Source organism: Sesamum indicum, linkage group LG10 (genome assembly GCF_026168435.1).
Source record: "Sesamum indicum cultivar Baizhima isolate 11 linkage group LG10, ASM2616843v1, whole genome shotgun sequence".
Taxonomy (NCBI): Eukaryota; Viridiplantae; Streptophyta; class Magnoliopsida; order Lamiales; family Pedaliaceae; genus Sesamum; species Sesamum indicum.
In genome coordinates, this window is record NC_142666.1 from 19,480,823 (window position 1) to 19,497,669 (window position 16,847).

Below are 16,847 nucleotides of genomic sequence, written 5' to 3' on the forward strand. Positions count from 1 at the left end.
CTTCTGACTAACTAGACAATTTAAACTTTATAAAAATTTATATAACTTATCAATTATCTCATAAAAATACATTTCATTAAACCCTCCATCTTCTTACAGCTACTGTTCTTAATAATAATTATAGTCTAAGTTATTTTAAAAATCTCATATTTCTTTTTTTAATAAACATAATTTTCATATAACTCAAATCTTATTTTCAAATATGCCTATTCATTTTTATCAGTTCCTTACTATTACAAGAGCTAATTAAACATCTACCAATATAATTAAATATCTGGTTAATCAATTCAGTTAAATTGAATAAATTGAAATTTTTAAATCTAATAAATTAAATAATTTAAATCATTAATTATAACAATCTTAATTCAATTGAGACATTTACTGATCATTAATTTATAATTACTCGAATTGATAAAGCTTTTTGATTAAATATTAAATTGGATATAATAATCTATAATTAATAAAGATATTAACTAAATAATATAATTATAAAAATTAATACTAATTTAAATATAATTTTCCCTTACCTGTTCGCATCGGCCGAATGTCTTTGTGTGTGGGCGTGTGTTTGTGTGTGTGTGTGCGCGCTTTTAATTGAGGGTGGGCGGTTTCATATATACGTCTCTTTCTCTCTTTTTCATTCTTTCTTCCTTTTTTTTGTTTTTAAATATAATTGTTGTAAATATTTACAATTTATTTATTTATTAATTAAAAATTTTAAGTACTTATCTCTTAATCCTGTAATTATGTATTAAATGTTTTTGTAGATGTTATGAAAAATTCCTAAAGATCCAGTTCTGTTAATCCTGCTTGCTCTGATCCTCACTACTCTCCTTGTTTCTTTCCTCTTTGTCAACCACGAAGTCAACTTGCCGGACGGAGCTTGCTACACTGATGGAACAGATATCGGCGCTACGCCATCCCTGAAACCATCTAGCTAGCTTAATCAGCCCGTGAATTCTCTCATTGCTCGATTTAGCTGCTCGCCAATTCTTGGAGGCCACTGCCTTTGAAGCCCCAATGGAGGGAACGAAACAGACTTCATCGCCGGGCAGTGGAGGGAAAAATGGTTTAATGGCTTCCTCATCTTCAGCTTTTTTCTACAGAAAACCAGAGCCCACAAGCATTACTGGCTTCCATCGCACACACGATGAAAGCCACAATATTGTGATTGAGCTTCAGCGTTCGGGTTCCGGCTTCTCCGCTGCTGATGGGTCTGACCTCAGTTCGATTGTCAGGGAAAAAGACCTGACCTTGCTTGCTACACTTGGTGGTGTTGAAGGTATAGCTGATGCTCTCAAAACCCATTTGCGAGATGGAATTGGTGGGAGTTCTCAAGATATTTCGCGTAGAAAGGAGACTTTCGGGAGTAATACTGTCGTAAAGCCACCTACGAAGAGCTTCTTCCATTTTGTTTGGGAAGCTTCCCAGGATGTAATAACTCTCATCCTTCTGGTTTGCGCTGCGCTGTCCCTCGGACTTGGTATCAAGGCAGATGGGCCTAAAGAAGGTTGGTATAATGGTGGCAGTATGTTTCTTGCTGTTTTTGTTGTAATTTCGGTTCGTGCCACGGCTGATTTCTGGCAGAAGAAAAAATTGGAGAAGGGGTGTGAGGATTTCCCTGTAGTTGTCATCAGAAGTGGAAGGAGGCGGCAAGTGTCGGTATTCGATATCGTTGTTGGAGATGTTATTTGCTTGAAGATGGGCGATCAAATTCCCGCTGACGGCCTGTTTGTGGAAGGGTATTCTTTGCAAGTTGATGAATCTAGCATGACAGGGCAGAGCGATCATGTTGAAGTCAATAAAGATCAAAATCCATTCTTGCTTTCAGGTACCAAAGTAGCTGAGGGATGTGCTAAAATGCTTGTTGTCTCTGTTGGATTGAACACGGAATGGGGTGGTTTGCTTATGAGCTCAGTCTCTGTAGATTCACGGGAGGAAACGCCTCTTGAGACACGGTTAAACAAGCTGGCCTCTTCTCTCGGTTTTATTGGTTTAAGTTCAGTTGTAATGGTACTTGTCATTCTATTGGTGCGTTACTTCACAGGGCATACAAAGAATGAAGATGGGACAATAGAGTTCGTTCCCGGGAAGACTAAAGCAGTTGATGTGATCAACGACCTTCTGAGAATTGTTGCTGCTGTTGTGTCTATTTTGGTTGTTGCGATACCTGAAGAATTGCCGTTGGCAGTTGCATACGTTCTGGCATATTCCACTGACAGAATGAAGGGCGATCATCAGACAATGGTGAGGAACCTTCCTGCATTTGAGGCAGTGAGCTGTGTTACAACCATATGCACAGATTTAACTGATATTCTTACGTCAAATGAGATGAAGGTGATCAAGTGCTTGATAGGAAAAGATTGGGTAGAAGCAAGAGGTCACTCTCCAATAGCATCTAATGTTCTGCAAATGTTGTTCCAAGGGATCAGTCTCACCAAAAGCAGTACTGTTCAACAGTTTCTCACAGTTACTACCACTGACGATGCAATTCATTCATGGGCTGTCCTGAAACTGAACATGGAAATGAACATCAACACAAGAGATTTCTCAGTTCTGGACTTGGAAGCTTCCTGCCCTGAAAAGAAAATAGGTGTTCTAATTAAAAATCAGTCAGACGAAACATTCCATGCTCATTGGAAGGGGGATGCTGAAATAATTCTCTCATCATGCTCACATTACCAGGACGCAACTGGAAATATTGTTACTCTTGATGATCAAGAGAGGGAAAGATTTCAGCAAATAATAGAAGATATGGCTGCTAATAGCCATCAATCTATTGCATTCGCGCATAAGCAGATCTCACAAGATGCGTATCAGAATGAAGTGACAAATCACGGTATTCCCAACACCGGTTTGGTTCTCTTGGGAATCTTTGGCCTGAAAATTCTTCGTAGCCCCAGTTTTAAGGAAGCTGTTGAAATTTGCCAACAGGCAGGGATCAGCGTCAAACTAATTACAGGAGGAAATGCGTCATTGGCAAAAGCCATCAGCATGGAGAGCGGCATACTTCCACCAAACCAAGGTGTGGATGATGGATCAATGGTGAAAGGTGTAGAATTCCGCAACTACACAGACAAAGAAAGATTGGTTAAAGTTGACTGTATTAGGGTAATGTCAAGGTCTTGTTATGTAGACAAACTCCTAGCAGTGAAGTGTCTAAAAGAGATTGGCCATGTAGTTGCAGTGGTTGGCAACAGCCTAAATGATTCTCCGTGTTTACATGAAGCCAATGTGGGAATTTCAGTGGGGATCCAGACCAAAGTGGTGAAAGAGAGTTCAGATATCGTCATCTTGGACAACAATTTTGCTTCAGTTGCCCAAATTCTTAAATGGGGTCGATGTGTTTACAACAACATCCAGAAACACACTCAGTTCAACCTTACGTTATATGCATCTGCCCTAGCAATCAACATTGTGGCAGCAATTTCGGTTGGCAAGATGCCATTAACACCAGCCCAACTGCTATGGGTCGATGTTACTATGAACACATTGGCTGCTCTTGCATTGGCTGCTGAGGAACCAAACACAGAACTCATGAAAAAGCGACCTATCAGTCGTTCCGACCCACTTATCACCAACATCATGTGGAGAAACATTATAGGCCAAGCTTCTTACCAAATAACAGCTATCTTGGCCTTAATGTTCAAAGGCAAATCAATCTTTGGGGTCCATGAAAAGGCAGTTGACACACTTGTTTTTAACACATTTGTGCTCTGTCATGTGTTCAATCTGTTCAATGCAAGGCAGCTTGAGGAGAAGAATGTTTTCAAGGGAATTCTCAAGAACAGATTGTTTATAGGACTCACTTGCATGATTGTCATTCTTCAGGTTATTTTGGTGGAGTTTCTGAATAAGTTTGCACGTACAGAGAAGTTGAATTGGGTGCAATGGGCGGCATGCATAGTCATTGCAGCGGTTTCTTGGCCATTTGGCTGTCTCATCAAGTACATACCAGTTCCAGATACGGAGACCATCTTCAATTTTCTCCCTCGGATACTTAGACGTGTCCTAATGACAACTCGATCTTGACAGAGTACAATGTGGTTGGACCAGAATTCATCTAAAGAAAAAGGGTCCGAATAGGTAATTTTTCTTTCCAAATTCTTGTCTAAATCAGTTTTGATTGCATTAAGAGTGTGTTTGGGTAAGTTTATAAACTCTTTGAAATATCTTATAAAATGTTAAAAACTTATCACATGTTATGAAGTATTTGGTAAATGTTTCATACAAAAATCATACAAGACCCAAAATAAGATGTCAGGATTTTGTACAAGCTCTATTACAAAATGTAAGGGAGTTTTTAGTTGATAATTATTACTAACATTTTATAGGCCCCATCATCTTATTTTTTCAAAAAAGAACTTATATTTTAACAATATAATTCAACATCTTATAAACTCTTAGAATACGCTATAACACATATGGACTTATAAAATCATTTAGGGACAATTACATTTACACCCCTTATCTATGGTTTATTTACATAAACCACCCTCATCTTTTGAGTAATTACAAAAACCACCACTTACAGCCAAAAGTAGGGGTAATTTGCGTAATGATGTTGATATTTTTTGGGATGTATATGTAATGTTCCAAAAAATAAGGATGTTTTGTGTAAATAATGTCGACGTTTCTAGTGGGTGTATGTATAATTTTTTAACAAAATATGAGTGATTTGTGTAAATAGATCATAGATGCAAGAGGTAAAAATATAATTATCCCAATCATTTAACAAGTTTAGCCGTACACCCACTAAATCAATCAATTTGAAGATGATGTTACATGTCAATCTGTTGAGAAATTGAGATTGGCAGTTCCATTTGTGATGTATAAATGTTCTTTCACAAATTTGGATTGTGAATATGGACTTCATTCTTCAAAAGGATCAACATCTTCACAGCCAAAAAAGCTGAACTTTATGTGATTTTTGGACTATTTCTTCGTTTAATATCTGAACAATATACACACACCGACATGAAACCTCTCGGTTTGGTCTGAAGATTTCTGCTTTGCCATGTTCTTTCATTACAGGACAGGATGAGGAAGCGGGAAACCGGTGTTCGAAATGTAGTGGTTTTTGACCAAGAATTTTTGGTCCGGAAGTTTGTTATGTTTCGAATAATTAGTTAAGGGTGAGTTTTGTTGTAATCATGGGATAGGACTTGATGTTATTGGGAACAGATAGCAATGTGCAAGTCTTGTCTTGTCTTGTTGTATGTGTTTGATCATCAAATTTGTGTTGGAGTTGGACCTCACATGATGTTAAATATAGTAAGGGTTTTGGCTGTTTATAGTTGAGTTGTGAAGTTGAGGTCGTGCAATCATGAGGTTGCAAATTTGAGTCTTATAAATATATGTATTTAGTTTATTTTTAATAATAGCATGTTGTTTTTTTGTCTACTTTGAAATTGTTTCTTTATTTATTTTAAATTTGTTTGTTGATTCAGAAATTTTGATCTATTGCGTATTGAATATTATAATGATAATTGTTGGTTGATTTAGAAATCTTGATGTATTTCAGAAAAATATTTTATGGGCGAGATCAACTTATAGATTTTGGGTTAACAATGCTTCTTTAGTAGTTTTAGAAGCAAAAGTGGGCAATCCAAATATTTCAAAAGTGTTTTTCTAAATTCAAAAATTAAAAAATACTTTTCAAGAATTTCCCCAAACAGTCCCTAGACAATCGGACTCTTTCTTTATATTCGGCATATTAAATTAGAGGAACAATTTGGTCATTTTTTTTTATTTTTATCGTAATTATCTATTTAGTAAAGTCATATATAATCTAGCAATTAAGGTTGTGATTCTATGAACAAGTTTGAAGTCGTAAATTCGAATCTCATTAATCATGTGGTCATTTGTTTAATTTCTATGCAACTGTTTTATAATTTATTTTTATTTCTTGTTATATTAATGTATTGATCAAACAAGTATAATTTAATTTATTTATATATTGATGTAATTATATAAATACTATTTCTATATATAAAGAAAAGTTACCAGAATTGTCTAATATCAATGTAAGGTGGGAAAAAAAAAACCTTCATCTTTTAGATTACATGCGTAATAGTTGACGAAGTTGAGACTCATGATCACATGGTTTGGACTCCTCTATATACGTGGGATGTTGTTTCTGCTACATAATAAGTATTGATTAGATTTAGTTTATTCGATATTATTGATCAGGATATAATTGTTATAATAATTTTTATTAGACATTGATATTTGACAAAAATAATTTAATCAATTTATTTTAATTAATAATAATTCATTCATTTTACTTAAAGAAAAAGAATCACATCCGTAATTTTCAGGAATATCAACATTTAGAAAATATTGAGGTGGGCCCCAAGATTCCAATTGTAAGATACCTCGTCGATCTCATCTCAAGGACCACAAAAATTTCAGATAGGTTAAAATTCCAAAAGTAATTGGGGCAGGTAGGGATTTTGACCAAGAATAGGGGCCACCCGCACGATTCAGACAGCAGCTGAGCTGAAAATTCGACAACCGTTTTGACCGAGGCAGGACAAGTCTGTGGAAGGCGATTGGTGAGTTACTTTTCCTTTCCTTTTCTATCTGATCAAAACAGTACGGAATACGATTTACGTTGTTTTCGCTTTTCACCAACTGAAAGTTGCCAACTGCTAACTCTTTAATCTTAATAAAACTATTGTTTAAGTCGCAAAGTTGAAGTTCTATGATAAAATATTCTGAATTTGAGAACGTCAAATTCAAGATTCATGAATAATTGGCGGATGTAAGAAACTAATAATTCATGTTTAATGAATTCAAGATTTGAATACCTCACTTCATATGAATAATTCAATAATTTTGTGTTTTTTTTCCTGTTTTTATAAAAATTTAATAACTCATATATATTCGGGGCGGAACTTGAACAATGATATCAAACTTGTTCGTGGGATTCAGGTTTAACTATTAAATTAAGATATCATTGATCGATAATTTATATTTAATAACCATATAAATGTATAGTTGATATGCAGTCTATCTTCAAGTAAACATTAAAAAATGATGATTGACAGAATTATTTGAGTATTGCTTGTCTCCCAAATATTTCAGGAGCGAATGTGTTGTTTCGGTCTTCATTTTGAAGATTTCCTTAAATCTTAGGACTAAATATGAGGGATAAAGGAAATGTGGAAATATAGCTAGAAACTCAAGCATGATGATTATCATTCTCAAGAAACAGGCAATCAGTACCACACAAACTACCGAACTTCAGAAATTTAAGTGTGAAGAAGATACATAAACAGAGCTCTACATTGTGGTCACCAGTTGATGTAAGAATAAAAACACCCCTTATTGAAAGAAAACAGAAGAGATAATCACCCTTCAAAGTGGAAGAACATGGCCCAAATTTGGAAGGACTTTCATCTCTTGTTAATCCCAATTAGGGGATTCTTGATCCTGCAATCCAAGAATATGAGAGATATTAGGTCTTGGATTCTAGTAAGATTTTCACCAAAAAAGATAGATATATGTAAATGTGGGGAAGAGGGATAGTTACCTTGTTAGGCCTTTTTCTTCACATCAATTCTGGTCCAGCATTTATCACACTTGTTAGCAGACATCTAATGAAGTTGTTAGCACTACAATTACGTCCGTTCATGTGACGGAATTCACGTGTGGCTCACTGTAGATGTACATGGATGATTGTGATTGTCTGGTGAATCCCATCATACATGAATGACTGTGATTGTTTGAATGTCAAAGTGCTAAAACCTCCTAACAGTTAACATCCGGACATCTAAAGAGAATCCTGGTTCAGGAATCCTACGTGTTAGTATGCATCCAAACTTCTAAATGAACAGCTTTCGTTGGAGTCCCCTGTTTCAGATGATCAGGCTATCGAGGATTGGCTTCTTCGGAACTGGTAGAAACTTGACCAGCCAACCAATCAGCCAAGAGAAAGCTGCAATTCCTATACAGGCTCCCCATTGCTTCCAATCTAACCTCTTTGTACGTGCAAATTTATTCAACAATTCAACCATTATTACTTGGAGAACTATGGTAATCCCGGTGATTACAAGGAACAGTTTATTCTTGTGTATTCCCTTGAAAATGTTCTTCCCCTCGAGCTCCCTTGAATTGAACTGATTGAACACTTGCAAGAGGACAAAAGTGGTGAAGATAAGTGTGTCAACGATGTTTCCATCCTTGCCAAATATTGATTTTCCCTTGAACTTTAAGGCCAAGATCACTGCTATCTGATATGAAGCTATACCTACTATGTTTCTCCACATGATGTTGGTGATGAGCGGGTCGGACTGACCTATAGGTGGCTTGTTCATGAGTTCATCAGTCGGATCTCCAATAGCTAGGGCAAGAGCCCCCAAGGTGTCCATAATGAGATTCACCCACAGGAACTGGGCTGGTGTTAATGGTATTTCACCAGTTGAAACAGCTGCCACAAAGTTGATTGCCATGGCTGCAACATTTACAGTCAACTGAAATTGGATGAATTTTTGAATGTTGTTGTACACACATCTTCCCCATTTCACAACTGTGACAATAGAAGCAAAATTATCATCCAGGATGATAACATCTGAGCTCTCCTTTTCCATTTCAGTGCCCTGAATTCCCATTGAAAGTCCTATATCTGCTTCTCTCAATGCTGGTGCATCATTTGTTCCATCACCAGTTAACGCAACGACATGGCCTCTCCGTTTAAGGGATTGCACCAATAAAAGTTTGTCTAAAGGAGATGACCTTGCCATAACGCTAATGTTTTCAACTATCTCCATTCTTACATTTTCTTGGTACCTGCGAAATTCTTCACCTGTTACTATGGATCCATCTTCACTAACTTGTTGTGTGGGAGACAGTATTCCACATTCGATGGCTATGGCTTTTGCTGTAGAAATGTTTTCTCCGGTAATCATTTTGACGTTGACCCCTGCGAGTTGACAAATTTCAACAGCTTGCTTCACATCAGGATGGCAGGTACCTCTCAGTGCCACGAATCCCAGCAGAATCAAATCCTTGTCTGGAACCTTTCGATGTGCTCTTTCATTCTCATACTCCTCTTCTGAAAGGTGCTTATGGGCAAATGCAATGCATCGAAGACCACTAACTGCCATATCTTTTGCTGTTTGATGAAATCTCGCGCTCTGCTGATCATCAAGAACTATAGCTTGTCCAGAGTTATCATAGTAATGTGAGCATGATGACAGGATTCTCTCAAAATCCCCTCTCCAGTGCACATGGATCATTGACCTATTATCTTGCTGTCTTTCAACTAAAATCCCTATTCTCTTCTTCTCAGGACAGGATGCTTCAACATCAAGAATCGACAGACCATGTGTGTTGTTGTCCATTTCCATGTTCAATTTCATAACAGCCCACGAGCGAATTGCATCGTCCATTGGAGCAACTGAGAACAACTTATGAACACTACCTCTTGAGAGACTGATCCCTTGGATCAGTAGTTGGAGAACATTGTCCGCAATTGAAGTGTAACTTCTTCCTTCTATAGATTCTGCTCCAATAACAGACTTTGTTACTTCCATCTGAGTCAGTAAGAGAGCAGGTGTATCCATGCATATGGTTGCTGCAGAGCCCATTTTCTCACAAGCGGAGAGCTTTCTGACCAATGCACGATCAGCCATCAGTCTTCTCATTGAGTATGCAAGAGTAAGGGTCACCGCCAAGGGTAAACCTTGAGGAATTGAAACAACTACAATGGTCACAGCAGTAGCTATTATTCCCACAATGGTATTGATCACATCTTCAGCCTTAGTCTTGCTGCCATTAAATTCTTTATTCCCATTGTCATATGTTGTAGTCCTAGTGAAGTAACGTACCAACAGTGCAGCAAGAACTAAGCAACCGACTACTAGACCAAACATTCCTGTTAACAGAGTGAACTTCTTCAGTCGTGCTTGAAGGGGTGTCTGCTCAATGGATTCACTATGAACAGAGCTCATCATTTCACCCCAAGTTGTGTTGATTCCAACAGAAGTGACCATCATTTTAGCATATCCATCAGCTACCATTGTGCCTGAAAGCAAGAAGGGGTGCTGATCTTTATCAACTTCAATAAAATCATTCACCCCAGTCATGCTAGATTCATTCACTAGCAAAGAGTGTCCTTCCATGAACAATCCATCAGCAGGTACTTGATCACCAATTGACAAACAAACAACATCACCAACAACAATGTCAAAGATTGAAATCTTTTGCTGGCTTCCATTTCTCACAACTTTAACCAAGATGTCGTTGCTGATCTTGGAAAGCTTGTCTAACTGTTTGTTCTGCCTAAAATTGCTAGCTGCTGAAACAGAAACAACAACAAAAACAACAACAAGTATGCTTCCACCATCATACCAGCCATTTTCAGTCCCGTATTCCTTGATGCCAAATCCAAGCAACATTGCAGCACACACTAAGAGGATGAGAATTGTTGGATCAATGAGTTCTTTCCACACAAAAGAGAACAAGCCCTGTTTAGGTGGCTTAGCATAAGAATTGGTACCAAAGGCTTTTGTTCTCCATGAAATATCTTCAACATCACCCCCTATTCCCTGCTGCAAATCAGTTTTGAGAGAAATTGCTAGTCCCTCAACACCTCCAAGTCTAGCTACCTCATCATTCCTTTTCTCCTTCACAAGCTTACTGAGCATTGATTGATCGACAGTAAAGGAACCTGACCCCAGTCCCTGCTGATCACCAGTTCCCATCTCAATCACATACTCATGAACTTCAGGCGGCATTTGATAGTACCTTGTAACACTTTTACGCTCCGGTTGTCTGTAATGTAAAACTGACAATGACGATGAGGCCATTGAGCAATTCTTTGCTCCACTATGTGACAGGGGCTGTTTTCCTATTGAAGAAATGGGAAATGCAGTATAGCAAATATAAGAGTATACATAGGAAGCAGTATAGCAAACTCGAACACACAAGTCAGTTTGAAACTTCTTGAGCTTTATTATTTTTTAAGTAATATATTGATATTATATATATTATTTACACCAAGATTTTTGTTTAACTCTTCCTCTTATGTTATGCTTTTTTTTTATTTTTAACATAATCTTATGTGACACTTCGATTATTGTGTAGGGAGCAAAGCTTGAGTTCTGAAAAATCAAGCTCATCAAATTCGGTTCCCTATATTTTTTAATTATTTTTATATTATAGTGATATATTTATATATTACTTAATACATTACTAATTTAATCAATTAAATGAGTATGGAGCATAATATGGCTAGCAAGCTGAGTTTTTTCCTTTCTAATTCAGGCTAGGTAGAGCCTGAGCTCTAAAAATGGGAGATGTTGAGGCCGGGCCCTGGCCCAGGCCCGACCCCAGCCCGAGCATGTGATGCCTTGGCTGCCCCAGCCATGGCTGCCGGAGCTGCCACGGCTGAGCAACTGGGCCTCAAGCCCGAATGCATGTTCATTTTAATATATTCGGGCTCAAACTCACCCTCAAAAATTCCACCAGCTCGACTGGATCGTTCTTAATATAAGTAAAAAGGAGAAGGATGGGAATTGACGATAACTACAACGACGAAACGAATAAGTTTTAAACTACAGATCGATCATGAATTTGAACAACAAATCTCAGGTGAGTGAAGGGTACCTGTTATTTGAGCTGGATGCGCCGCCCTGATGGTGGAGTTAGAGGTGGTGGTTTTTTTCAGTTTAAACGCCGAAAACAGAGGACTGTATGTTTTTATGGGTTTTAGTTACTGTACCTGTCAATCCCCTTTCCTAACCGCGTAAACCGGATGAGGCTAACGTTGTTTCGGAGTTTATTTATTCTACTCCGTATATATATGAGTCAGAGTGGGTGGAGAAATATCGAAGTTTGATACTTTAGAGAGCATGTAAAGTTCAACACCAAAATCATGCAATAGTGATATCAGCATAACAAGAAAAAACATATCTATAGCATCCTAATAACTCCAGCTTTTTCATAAAAAAATAGTTCAGCATTTGTCATTAAGCTGCTGGAAACTTCATGGCTATTTCCACAAAGACTTTTTATTAATAGTTCAATATAAAAACAGAAACAATAAAAAAGCTCATAAGTTTACTGAGGATGATTCCTGTTTCCTTTAACCAATCAGAATTTGCTCAATGCCCTTCTTTTTAAATTTAGTTTTTTTGGAGTGTATTTTGAGCTTCCAAATGATGTAAAGGAACAGGAGGGGAACTAGTATTTTACATGTATTTTCATTTTTTGGAATAGTCACTTTATGTAAAAGCTAAAAGTTTAGTTGTCAGAAAAATCAAATCATTTAATATTTAATATTTCTAACATGCTGGTTATGTTTAGATGATATCTTTTAAGAAGAGTAGCACAAGATGTGGTGGGAAAGAGTTCCTTCCGGAGTTGAAGGGCTTAGAAAACAAAGCTATTTTTGAATTTCTAGATAAGTGACTGCGGCTGATTGTATTCACACATGTATTTACATGAGAGCACAAATTAGCGTATATCGCGGGCAGGACAAGAACAGGTAATGTAAACAAAGACTACTGGACCACCAGTACATAAAGAGAAAGAAAAAGATGAAAAGAAAAAGACAGATGCTTTAACCAAAGCTTGAAGCTTTGTACTAAAATAATAAAATTTGTAGGGGTAATCATGCCATTATGTAAGAAACAGGGCAGGTTATCTCTTAGTGATAATGAAGATGGCTAAGAAGTCAATGAATGTGGGACACCAAATATTGAAAACAAGAAGTGCAGCATCTTCCATGTATTTTCCTTGAAATATTATTTTTCTCCGCCCATTCTCAAAAACTGCTGTCTTTCTTGATTCCATCTGGCTCAAATACGAGGAGCTGCACCTCTTTGTATTATCAGAAGGAGCAGATTTTCCGAACGTCAATCTAGTCATCCTCACCTTCCATATTCACTAGGTGAGTAGCCCTTTAACTCATTTTTATATTTTCCTGTGGGGTCAGATTACTATCTCCTCTGTATGTTGAATCTTAATGACTGAACTGACGACTGTTCCGGTTGAGTTAGTATTAAAGTTCATTCTTGCTTTGTTCCTCAACTGTTAGTGTGTGCATAGGTGATGCCTTTTGTTGTGTTTCTGCTGCAAGTGTTTGAAGAAGAAAATCTATTTACATGTCTTCTATATGGATAATATTAGTAAGAAAGAACATGATCTTTAAGTGTTTGATACTTGGATTTATTTAGGGGGTTTGCATATTTATTAGTAGAATAGCAGATTTATATTGTGTATCTTTACTGATTAATGACCTTGCTGCAGTAATTTCAATTAGCTGAGAATGCAAATGGTTGAGGGATCAGCTGATAGAGTCATAATTGATATCCACCGTCACCTTGACGGCTTGCCTTCTACACCCTCCAAGCCCAGTATCTATAGAGTGGATAGTCATTTGCGGAATGATAAGTGGAATGATGTTTACGATCCTGAAATACTTTCAATTGGCCCTTATCACTACGGGATTCTTAGATTGCAGAACATGCAACAGCTTAAATTCAGATACCTAAAGCGGTATCTTAAACGTAGAAACGAGCAAAGTGTGGAGAGATATGCAATAGCTGTGGCAGCTATGGAAAAACGAGCACGGAAATGTTATGCCGACTCTTTTGATCTTGATGAAAATGCATTTGTGACGATGATGTTACTTGATGGATTCTTCCTCATTGAATTATTTCGCTATAGCAGTTTTAAGCATCTGAGGGACGCCGATGACCCCATTTTTAGACATGAAAGGATTCTGAGCCAATTGCGTCACGACATCCTTCTGCTTGAAAACCAGCTTCCGTTTTTTGTCCTGAATCAGTTGTTCAACATGACCAAGACCGATGAAAATCCGGACGACGACCTGATTGCTCTTGCTTTGCGTTTCTTCGATGGCATGTTACTAAACTTGTCTGTATCAAGAGTCCTGAGAAGATTGCCTGTCAAGATTATTGACCATCTTTGTGGCTTAGTACATGACGTTTGGTGTCTGTCTTTTGCCGAGGCAATATCACAGAAGAGCAATGAAAGAGACAAGTGGGAAAACATAAACTCCATCTCTGGTCTGCGAGAGGCGGGAATTAAGTTCAAAAGGGCGAAAATAGACGACAACTTGATGGACATCAAATTCGTAAATGGCGTGCTGAGAATACCACAGCTGATCATATATGATGAGACAGAGTCACAACTCATGAATCTAATAGCATATGAACAATATCTGTCTGATGGAGAACGTCGATACATCTCAGACTACATCTTTTTCATGCATTGCCTCATTAACACATCAAATGATGTTGAGCTACTACGTAGTCGTGGGATAATCGAGAACTGCTTGGGGGACGACGAAGAAGTCTGTCTGATGTTTAATCGACTGGGGAGAAACATCCTAACATCTTCAGATTTCTGTTACTCCCAAGTCTTCTGCAGCGTGAATAGGCACTGTCGGCGGCGTGGAAAGAGGTGGAAAGCAAACCTGCGGAGGAATTACTTCAATAGCCCGTGGTCGATCATCTCATTTCTTGCTGCCGTGGCGCTGCTGGTTCTCACCTTGACGCAGACAACATACACCGTTCTTACATATTACAATCGCAAGAGATGATTCCATGAATTGTTACTAATAATGTGTTTGTTTGTTGAATTTGTGCCTTAATAATTCCTATAATGCGGTTGGAGCATTATATGATGATGATGTTAGGATGTCTAGAAGTGGCGTTTGTGAAAGATTGTATTAATGTCTCAGTCATATGTATATGTACATGTAAACTTAAAACAGTATGGAGACTGAAAATTGTTGTTGTGTGTTAGTATCCGATTGTGGCAAATAGCTCTTGTGATATCTGTTGGATAATTAAACAATCTTTAATCAAACTGGCCGTACGTATCAGGTTAATTTCAGAATTTGCTGTCGGCTTCTATGTGGCTCGGTTTATATTCTACTTTACGGCATAATTGTCATTGATGTGGTCCAACTAGCAAGTCATGGGATAATTGTCGATGAATGCTTCTAAGATAATTCGAGGTGCTCGCTTGTGATATCACTACAACAACTATCACACTTTTATTAGCTTTTGGTGGAATTCCAAAATAGGGAAATGAAATTTAAAATACGTCATCGTCAAGAAATTGGGAGGTTTCCTGCTGATCGGGTTGAAATTCAGGCGACCTTCTCGGTCAGGCAAGCTGGTCCTCCAAATGGTTCGAGATCGGTACCTTTCACAAATTAGTAATTGGGTATTGAGAAAAGAAGCAGATCGTTAGGCTTGTTGGGGTGACCCCTAGCTAAGACCTTCCGATACTTAAGTCGGTGTTTGGTTTTGAGGTCATAAAAGCAGGTTGCTTAGTGAGCTGAAGAGCTGAAACGACCAGAAAGTAAAAAGTCAACGTACCATTACTGCACTGACTAGGGGGTATTTATATAGAGAAGCTGGGGGTCTGGTTGGTCTAATGCGCGCCTTCCATGTGTCTCGGGTTCTTGGGTCGGGTCTGTAAAAAGGCACAAATCCTCTTGATAAAATTGTAATTCCGTGTCCTCTCAGAGCCAAAATTGTCCTTTTGTGATAATTTAGAATTTTACCCACATCACCTGCTAAACCCTCAAGTCAGATTCATGGTTACCTAACATCTAATAAATCGAATGGTAGTAAAAATGCAACAATATTGTTTGGCCATATAAGGATATTATTGGTGATACTATCAAATTAGAGTAGTATATTATCATTGAAAATGCTATACCATTAATGAAATTTACACTTCTTTTTGGAAAATTCTATGTACTATGATTCAATTAATGTATCATTACATGTATAAAGACACTTTTTTGTATTAATATTGCTAATCATGACTACTTCATTATTAAAAATTCAAGGTATTGACAGTAGGTACGGTTTTACTTAATTTCATTCTAAAAATTATTACTAGTAACTAGCAATTAATGTTATTTATATTGTACGCTACAATTTTACTATAGCAGTTTTTTTTTTGTTTGTATCCCCTAAGATGCAATTTTGTATGAGACAACGGGTACCAAAATTATGCTATTTTGAACCATAATAAGACTATCAATTCAAAGCATTTATAAAAGTTTAATTAGTTTATTAAATAAGAAACAACGGATTGATATATTATATATATACACAACAATAGCCCTCTACATCATTTGTGTTTAAATTTGTTATTTCTCATCACAATAATTAACAAATAAACAAGACACCATCGAACATCTTTACTGTACTGATGAATAAATGGAAAGCAAAAGAGTGTTTCCATTTGCTGCAATGATCAGAGAATAAATGTATGCAATAAATCCATATTAATTTCCTGTATATGTATAATTTGAGATCATTTTTTATACATAGAATATGTATATGTATATCATAAAGTATCAAGTTTATAAAATATAGAATTAATGTAAACTGTCGGGAGTTATTCTGATCACATCCCATTTCCCAGATAGCAAATTGATCAAACTGTGAGTCAGTGATATTCGCATAAAACAGCAGGTTTCATTTGAGTAAATTAAATCAAATGCTTAGAGCATGCATGCAGACCGGAGCAGGACGACTTCCATTTTATCGTCTAGTAAAGATCGATCAAGGCAGGCGGAATTCCAGAAACTAAGGCTTATGGATCGATAACCAGCTGCTCCTTGAGACCATAATTCAATAAAATTAATGATTTAACTAGCTATGATCGATGAATGGAGTAAAGTGGCGGAAATGATGTGTGTGATTTTCAAGCTTCGATGGTGTTGAGACGGCTGGGGAAATGTTTGTCAAGTACTTATAACTATATAAATTAAGCTTGATTATTAATTATTTAAATAAGTTGAGATATGTATCCTAATTTTAAATTTTCATAAATGCAATGGATCA

At 37.1% G+C, this 16,847-nt stretch overlaps 3 protein-coding genes across 3 annotated transcripts; 2 read left to right on the plus strand and 1 right to left on the minus strand.

Annotated features, from left to right (window-relative positions):
- Window positions 1-713: 713 nt before the first annotated feature.
- On the plus strand, window positions 714-5,403 carry LOC105171611 (calcium-transporting ATPase 12, plasma membrane-type). Its single transcript, XM_011092774.3, has 2 exons — window positions 714-4,086; window positions 5,035-5,403. The coding sequence occupies exon 1, from the start codon at window positions 1,021-1,023 to the stop codon at window positions 4,030-4,032; it is 3,012 nt and encodes a 1,003-aa protein (XP_011091076.2). The 5' UTR covers window positions 714-1,020; the 3' UTR covers window positions 4,033-4,086; window positions 5,035-5,403.
- A 1,770-nt stretch (window positions 5,404-7,173) lies between these two features.
- Window positions 7,174-11,886, minus strand: LOC105171610 (putative calcium-transporting ATPase 13, plasma membrane-type). The gene is made up of 3 exons (XM_011092773.3): window positions 11,614-11,886; window positions 7,538-10,855; window positions 7,174-7,437 (listed from the first exon to the last, which is right to left on the minus strand). The coding sequence occupies exon 2, from the start codon at window positions 10,812-10,814 to the stop codon at window positions 7,863-7,865; it is 2,952 nt and encodes a 983-aa protein (XP_011091075.2). The 5' UTR covers window positions 10,815-10,855; window positions 11,614-11,886; the 3' UTR covers window positions 7,174-7,437; window positions 7,538-7,862.
- A 797-nt stretch (window positions 11,887-12,683) lies between these two features.
- On the plus strand, window positions 12,684-14,783 carry LOC105171609 (UPF0481 protein At3g47200). Its single transcript, XM_011092772.3, has 2 exons — window positions 12,684-12,898; window positions 13,258-14,783. Exon 2 carries the CDS (start codon window positions 13,277-13,279, stop codon window positions 14,573-14,575), a length of 1,299 nt encoding a protein of 432 aa, XP_011091074.1. The 5' UTR covers window positions 12,684-12,898; window positions 13,258-13,276; the 3' UTR covers window positions 14,576-14,783.
- The last annotated feature ends 2,064 nt before the right edge of the window (window positions 14,784-16,847 follow it).